This window comes from Sinocyclocheilus rhinocerous, unplaced genomic scaffold, assembly GCF_001515625.1.
Source record: "Sinocyclocheilus rhinocerous isolate Xijiao unplaced genomic scaffold, SAMN03320098_v1.1 scaffold254, whole genome shotgun sequence".
NCBI classification, from domain to species: domain Eukaryota; kingdom Metazoa; phylum Chordata; class Actinopteri; order Cypriniformes; family Cyprinidae; genus Sinocyclocheilus; species Sinocyclocheilus rhinocerous.
This window is the reverse complement of record NW_015628690.1, coordinates 1,995,067-2,003,858: the sequence shown is the minus strand read 5'-3', so window position 1 is coordinate 2,003,858 and position 8,792 is coordinate 1,995,067. Positions and strand designations below refer to the sequence as shown.

At 34.6% G+C, this 8,792-nt stretch overlaps 1 long non-coding RNA gene and 1 gene segment (V, D, J or C); both read right to left on the bottom strand.

Moving 5' to 3' along the window:
• Window positions 1-3,985: 3,985 nt before the first annotated feature.
• LOC107738271 (uncharacterized) lies at window positions 3,986-5,534 on the bottom strand. Its single transcript, XR_001639865.1, has 3 exons — window positions 5,455-5,534; window positions 5,255-5,325; window positions 3,986-4,120 (listed from the first exon to the last, which is right to left on the bottom strand). It is a non-coding gene; the product is annotated as an uncharacterized LOC107738271 (long non-coding RNA).
• Window positions 5,535-6,218: 684 nt separating this feature from the next.
• Window positions 6,219-6,680, bottom strand: LOC107738270 (T-cell receptor alpha chain V region CTL-L17-like; the record flags this gene model as incomplete). The annotated part of the segment is given in 2 exon segments: window positions 6,219-6,514; window positions 6,641-6,680. Coding segments are annotated over 2 exon segments (336 nt in total), but the record flags the coding sequence as incomplete, so codon positions are not given.
• Between the last annotated feature and the right edge of the window lie 2,112 nt (window positions 6,681-8,792).

Genomic DNA, 8,792 nt, shown 5'->3' with positions numbered 1-8,792 from the left:
GGCCAGCTATCCAGTGCGTTGTGATTGGCCGAATTCCTCAAGCATGTGACGGAAATATTACGCCCCTTACCATACTGTGATGCCATCTCCCGGCACGACGAGACAAAACCGATAAAAGCCAGGTAACACTTCAAAGAGAAAGGACAAATTGAAATCGCATCATATGACCCCTTTAAAGACATCTTGAGGAATGCTGCCTCCCTGTGGTGAATTTATGTTTTTCTAACCAACATTTTTATTCAAAGTAACTTAAAATGAAATACAGTTAGAATCAATACAATCAGATACTAAAGCAGTAACAACAATACACTTAATGTTATCAGATTTCTGCAAACACCGGAGTACTACCTTGTAGACATGCTTCCAGGGGAGGTGTGTTGTTTTGGACATTGCAGTGATTTGAGATTAAAAGATTAGGATATTAGTAACAAGCCTTTTTGAATTAAATTGAATTTAAATCAGTTTAAATTGATAATGCTTATAAATCCAAAATGTATTTGTGTCTGTCTTGTTTACCAGCTTTGTAATACAAATTCTTTATAACAGATGTCATGATAAAGACACCCTCCGTCTGTATACACAGATTTATGGTTTGTCAAGAGAAATAGAAAGACATTTTAAGTTTAAATATATTAATAATAACACCAGTTAAAATATGTGACAATAAGAAGACAAAATGAAACACTAAACATTGTAATATTTCCAAACTTGTGAATGCTCAGTTGCTCACACATATATAGTTTTTGTATGAGTGTTGAGTGTGTTTTAGTCACTGTGGGCTTCAGAGCACAGTAGTACACAGCAGAGTCAGACACACACAGATTCTTGATTGTCAGTGGAACTGATTTGGCTTGTGTGTTCAGACTTGCATTAAATCTTTTCTTGAACTCTTCCTCATTATTTCCATAAGTAGCAACTCTGTTCAGCATGTATTTTGGGAATCAATTTACTTGTTTCTGGTACCAGAAGAGAGTAGGGGTTGGATCAGTGGTTGTATATGAACAATTAATTATTACAGCTGCACCTTCATCTGCTGTTTGAACTCTCATATTCTGGCTGACGGCATCCTCAGATTTACACCCTGGAATTTAGAAAAACATTTACAAGTTGAATTCATTCTCAAATTTAAATGGAAGGAATTATGTTTAAGAATCTACTTACCGAAGAAATATGAGATAAACAACATTAAATATTTTTTCCAGTGTGTCATCATCAGAATAGGTATCCTATGCTGAAGTAAATTAAATCAAATTGAATGAACACATCTAGAAGAGCAGTTCTGACCCCTTGTTGCTTCAGTCTTTCTTTGCTAAAGTTACACTGAACACATTTACAAACACCTGGAGGAGGAGCCTGACTAAACCACTGTATATAGATAGCTTGATTGAAGAGTTTGTTATTCATTTTGAAACTTAAGGCTCATAGTATTGTAGAGTAATTTGCTTTAATTTTGAATGAATATGACATTTTAGTATTCTCTCATTTTTTTTTAGTTGTAAGCGAAAATGCATAGTAATACAGATAAAAGAAAATCAGGTATAAAGTCAGTATATTAATTTTGTCATACATAACTCTTAACAAACCCTATGCAGTTTCTTTAATGCAACATGAAGTACTTGTTATATTGCCTATTTCTGATAATTACTTTAATAATAAAAATAAATGTATAATTTGTCATCATCTACTCACCCTCACATCATTGTTTCTATCTTCTGTAGAAAACAATGAGTATATTTGAACAAATAGTATATAACAAAATTATTATAACAAAAAGTATATTTTGAGAAATCTCTCTGTGTTTTTTGTCCATACAGTGGAAGTCATTTCTTGGTTGCAATTCAATCTTTTGTTACCAGCATTTTTCAAACTATTTTATTTTGTGTTCTGCATAAGAAAGTAATACAGGTAGGATAAGATGAGGGTGAGTAAATAATTGCTGATTTTTTATTTTTTGGTGAACTGTCCCTTTAAGGTTATAGATTTTATGTGGTGTTTGTGACTTTATTATGATGACAGGAGTGGATTGTGGTAGATCTCAGTTTTTTTTTTGTATGAGTGTTGAGTGTGTTTCAGTCACTGTGGGCTGCAGAGAAATGATGACAGAATTTTTTTTTTTTTTTGGTGAACTGTCCCTTTAAGATCATGGTTATGGATTTTATACAGTGTTTGTGAATATATTTGATAACAGGAGTGGTTTGTTGTAGATTTCAGTGTTTTTGTATCAGTGTTGAGTGTGTTTCAGTCACTGTGGGCTGCAGAGCACAGTAGTACACAGCAGAGTCAGACACACGCACATCCTCGATCATCAGTGGAACTGTTGTTGATTTTGAGTTTAGTGCTGCAGAAAATCTGTCCTTAAATTCATCCTCAGTAGTTCCTTTACCAAAACTAAATACACTCAGCATGAATGCTGGTGATCTGTTTGGTAGCTGTTTGTACCAGTAAATATATACATTTGTAGCACTGGTAGAATAATTGCACTGTAGAGTAACTGGATCTCCTTTATTTGCAGTCATTTCTCCAGAAGGCTGTTCAACTCTGTCTTGCCCCCAGCACACTGGAAAATAGATTTAACTATTTATAATTTACATAACTAAAACAGATACTAAAGTATAAATAATCTTTCTTACCAAAGTCCTGTGCTGAGAAGAAAAGCATAATAATCATCAGTTTTTCCATTGTTGAAATGAAATTAATATTTTGGTGTGTGCTCTAATGAATGTGTCTCTGTCTTTACTGTAGCTCTCTGTTTCCTCTCTGCTGATATACTCTCTTGATATTTCAAGTCTTCAAGTAGGTCTAAATCCTCCCGTAGCACACTGTTGACTTGACTTGACAGCTCTTTTGGGGTTTGCCCTCCAGTGGTGAATTTATGTATTTCTAACACACATAGGCACACTAGGTTTACATTTTGTAGCAGTGGACATACAGAGGACACGCTTCTTGACATAAAGCCTTTTTTTTTATATATATATATATAATTGCCTTTACCATCCAGAAACTTTTCAAAGTTTATCTACGTTGATGATTTGTTTGATCAGATTTCTGCAGCCTTCTTTCAGTTCTTGACATTTGCAGCCTTTATTATAAATTTGAGAGATCCTGCCACCTTGTGGCCACATTTACTGATTTACACTGTGAAATTAATTTCATTTAGATATTGATAATATCTGAAATATTTGCATATTTGCTTAAAAACCTAGAATGATCCTTTTTCAAGTCAAGACCAGACTTTTCATAATACGAATGTTGATATTAATGTAGACTATTTTTTTTCTTTGCTCAGTTATGTAGTTTGTGAGTTCACAAGTGTCATAATCTTCTGTTGTACATTGTTTCTCTTTTACATCTTTGTTTCCACCTTTTATTAAACATTACATAGGCCTACCTGAATAAAATTTCTTATCACACTCAAATGCAGGTGTTTCCACATGATTTATTAAGTTCTGTGTATCAGATTGTGGTTCAGTTTCAAAGTGAAAAATGAATTTGAGATTTTGTACAGCTTCACATAGACTTTGTATCACTGGGCTCCAACTCTTAGAGGAGCATAATAATAGAGAGCTGAATCTGACAGAGTTACACCAGTAATAGTGAGTTCAGTAGATGTTTCTGATGTAGTCGAATGAAAACGAGGTTCAGCTGGGCTCCCAGTACCACTCCATGAACGAGCATATTTCCATATTAAATACTGAGGTTCTGTATTAGGATACTTTCTGTACCATAAAAGTACAACTTATCTGCTGCTTGTATCATATGAGCAGCTCAGTGTCAGACTCTTCTTCTGTACTGAAGACATTTGCACTCTTGTTTGGCCCAATCTGGTCTGCAGCCATTCCACCTGCAAACATAAACTTAAAATTAAAATTTGGTAAAAATTTGTGTAAATTCAGTCACATTACACTTAATGATCTATTTTTCTTAACATTGGTATGAAAGAGTATTTTACCTGAAGTCATGATTACAGTTAGTACCTAGTGTCTGTCCATGTTTTCTAAGTCAGATCAGTTCTGTTGATGCTGTGTTCTGTGTTGTAGGTTGTGGTGATGATTGTGATGCTCTGAGTTTCTGCAGTTACTCAGGATCTGAGTCATACAGTCTCTCAGGAACTTCCTGCTCTCTGTTGATGATGACAACAACATATAGAAACAACATATGTGACCCTGGACCACAAATCCAGTCTTAAGTGTACATTTTTCAAAATTGAGATTTATACATCATATGAAAGCTGATAAATAAGCTTTCCATTGATTTATGGTTTGTAAGGATAGGACAATATTTGGCCGAGATACAACTATTTGAAATTCTGGAATCTGAGGGTGCAAAGAAAAGCAATGTATATTACTAATCAAAAATTAAGTTTTGATATATTTATGGTAGGAAATTTACAAAATATCTTCATGGAACATGATCTTTACTTAATACCCTTGTGATTTTTGGCATAAAAGAAAAATCAATAATTTTGACCCATACAATGTATTTTTGGCTATTGCTACAAATATACCCCAGCGACTTAAGACTGGTTTTGTGGTCCAGGGTCACATATAGAAAACAAAAAAAAAACAAAACAGAAAACAACATATAGAAACGAAACCAAGTATTTGCAGAGTAGCAAATCAGTCTCACCAAGAACAATTGTGAATATTGGAATAATATTCAACCAGACTCATTTTGGTTGTATAGATAATAAATGAATGAATGAGGTAGAGAAAAACATATGTGAATGAGAGATCTGTTATTTAAAGCAAGTAAATAGAAATGGAGTAATTAATGACCCTGTACAGTAATTATCTTATTATATATTCATTTTCACTTGTCGTTATATCTAATTTTAAACATGAGTCTTTGAGAACCTAAGTCTGATGGAGTCCAATCAGTGCCTGAGTTAGCCATTTAAGAATGTGATTCTCTCAATTGTTATATGCTCCAGTCTGTTTAGTCTGATTTGTAGAAAGTATAGTTATGCTTTTTCGCGTGTCAGGTTTTTGTACAGTGTTCTTGTGTTTCCTGTCACTGTGGGCCTCAGAGCACAGTAGTACACAGCAGAGTCAGACACACACAGATTCTTGATCATCAGTGGGACTGTTTTTGATGTTGAATTCAGTGTTGCAGAAAATCTCTTCTTAAAATCTGGCTCAGTAGTTCCCTCACCAAAAGTTAATTTATTTAGAATGAATGTTGGTGATCTGTTTGGTAGCTTTTGGTACCAGAAGAGGTATGGGTTTGTATCAGTGGTAATATATTTACACCATACAATAACTTGAGCTCCTTCACTCGCAGTCATTTCTTCTGAAGACTGTTCAACTCTGTCCTGTCCCGAAGAAACTGGGGAACAATAGACAGAAAAAGTAAATGATTAACATGAATCATTAGGAAAGCAAGTGAACACATTTAGTATCCTATATTTAAGTAAACCATTTTCTGTTAAAAATGCAGAAACAAAATTTTGCTTACCATCATAATGGGCTATGAAGCACAGAGAAATCAAAGTCCATGTAAACATAGTTGATCTATGAACAAACATTCACTCAACTGTGCGCTTTCAAAAGCTCTGTGTCATAGAGCTCTTCTTTAAATGTTTGTATCATGTCACATGATATACTCAGACATGGAGGGAGCGATGCTGACCCCTTGTGGAGGAAGTTTGAAATTGCTAAACATAATGTTATTTTGCAAACCCTGAACAATTCTTTATAAAGGTATGATTGGTATAAATGGTGTTTTTGAACAAATGCTTGATCACCACTATACTTATGTTATATATCTGAATGTTTTAAAGCAATTTACTCACTTATTTCGAGAATAACTGAATAAAGTATCATTGTATGTACTGTACGCTTACAGTCTGAGGTTCAACAATCTTATGACACAGTGTCTGTCAGGTTCTGCTAAATACTCTCAGATATAAACCACTCTTTCCTCACCACCTGGCAAATACATCTAGAGTTGTTTTATCATCTTTTTTAAACATGGTTGCTTTATAAAATGTTATAAAGTCCCAGAGAAGCATCTTTTAAGTGAATCTTTGTGTGTCCCCTTTTCTGTATTCTGTTATAACATTTTATATTGTGAATGATATAATACTGCTTTTTGCTGATTAAAAGAGTGTTTCCTTGTTTTAACTAGCAGATATGGAGGTTGGATATGTGTCATGTAGATGCAATAGTGTGTATCAGGTTTTTGTACAGTGTTCTTGTGTTTCCTGTCACTGTGGGCTCCAGAGCACAGTAGTACAGAGCAGAGTCTGATATAGATGCAGAGGAGATCTCCAGATCCACAAGGTTTTCTTTGTCTTTGGTGACTTTGGCAGTGAATCTGGAATCTACATTAGACTCCTCAGCTTGTTTTGATCTGTCTGAGATGAGCACAATGAACTCAGGAGCTGATCCGGGATACTGACGGTACCAGTAGAGAGTTAATGCAGATAAATAACTGCAGGATAATTTAACACTTGAACCCTCATCAGCAAACTCCAAAGTTTTGGTAGGTTTAATTTCATTTCCATGTGCTGCATCTGAAAAACAAATCAAATCTTTTAAGAACAGGTGTTTATATTGAATCTTTAATCAGTTAATGATTATCCATTCTGGCTGCTCATAATATTTAGTTTCAAAACACAAAACACTTACACAATACTTACATGCAAAGGCAGAAATTAGAATGACAGAATGGAGCATCATTGTGTGTGTTTCTTATTCTCTCTCTACAGACTTGAAGTTAAAGATCACATCAGGTATCAGTGCTTTAAACCCCACCTCTTCCAGAGAGCTCTTAAGAGAGAGCAGATCTGATCAGATATGTTTCATATACCATTGAGTCATTTGATTACTATTCATATCCTATTGTAACATCTTGTGGTTACTTACTAACTCTGTCATATGATATAAATCCTCAGAACACAAGAACGCTAGATTATTCCTCATACTTTAATTGTTACAATACTTTAGATCTCATAAGGTTTATGACATTCACTATGCACAGCACTATGTAATTTATAATGTTTACATTCAATTTCATTTTTATTTATTTATGCTTGTTATTGTTGTGGGACAGAGGTAAATAGCATGTGGATTTGCACCTCATCATATAATTAAACACTTCCTCTGTTTTTGTGTGAGTGTTGAGTGTGTTTCAGTCACTGTGGGCCTCAGCGCACAGTAGTACACAGCAGAGTCAGACACACGCAGATTCTTGATTGTCAGTGGAACTGAATCTGATGACACTTCAGAGTCAAATCTCTCCTGGAACTGAGCATCATTATCTTTTGCTCCAAATTTGTTTCTCCACAGAATGTATTTTGGAAAGTCATTTGCTCTGTGAATGTACCAGAAGAGTTCTGGTTGTGATGAAGTTGTTTTATATTTGCATTGTAACATTACTGATCTTCCTTCAAATTCAGCTATGTTTTTATCTGGCTGATCAACAAGCTCGTCTCCATGACACTCTGTAAAAACATGAAAACATGTTAGGATAAAACTTTTTTAAAAATTTAACCTAAGGGTATAAAACTCTTTGAAGCAATTAAGAAATGACAAATTCCCCCACTTACCATGATAAACTGATGCAAAAATGAATAATTTAAACAACCTATGAGTTATCATTTTGTATCATGTGTTGACTGTAACAGGAGAAAAAGATAAATCAGCCATGTCAGTAAGAAATTGGATGGTTTATAGCAGGGGAGGAGAGTTTAAACATAAAAAAGGAAATACAAATATGATTTTAAGTGGTGTGTGTGAATACTGCCCTCTTCAGGATATTATTGCAAAAAGATTTTTATAATCATGTTGTTTTGTTTGTTTATTTGTTTGTTTTATTCATTGTTCCTGTAGCATTTGACAGAGAAAAGTCTCACTATGTTACAGTGACTATGTTTCCAGTGTCATCATTTAAGTTATTGAGAATTTTACCCTTTTGACACTTAAACATGCATGATTATACCTAAGACATTCTGTACATTTGTACAATGCAAAGTGACAGGAATATGGTTAAATTATCCATTATCATAGTGTGTATCAGAATTAACATATAGGTAATGTAGGGAATAGAAAATTTAGTTTTACACAAGTCAGATTTACATTTGTTCAAAGATGTGAAAGATGCATTTTTTCTTAATGTGTTTATAGCACAGAATCTGTTATTTTAGCAGGAAAGATCTCCAGGCTCACAATATTTGGCTATTATTAATAGGTAAAATACAAGGAAAAAGAGGTGGCATTGACCCTCCTTGTGGTTAAATAAAAAACAGGAGCTCTGGATCCCGGATACTGACAATGCCAGCGCACGTTAATCATATTTATTTACAGATGAGGTAGATGTTTGTAAGGATGAAATAAACTCTTCGAGACACCCCACAGAGTGGAGGTGCAGGAAACGGCTCTCTCACATATGCATCAGTTCCTTCTCATCCCCTTCCTTCCCCTTACCCATCCTCCCTCCACTTGGTTCAGAATGGTCAATCAATAGTATAAAGTTCTACATGAATGCAAATAATATTTACAGTCATGTTTGGTATCATTTGAATTGTCTCAGGGCGAGTGGTACAATGGTCTCAATCTTACAAAAGTAGACTAAAAGATAATACAGATCCTAAGAGTTAAGAGATATTTTGATTACTGTAGAGGGTGTCATTCCATGCAAATTACCTTCTGTTCCCGTTGAGGTGTAAACCACCCAGGTCTGGGACCTGGGTTAATGCAAATTCCAATTGTTTGTACATGCCTCCATTTGGGGGATGTTTTATCTTGGTTTTGTATTTAAAGGATTGCAGCAAAAGGGTCGGGGCGATTCTG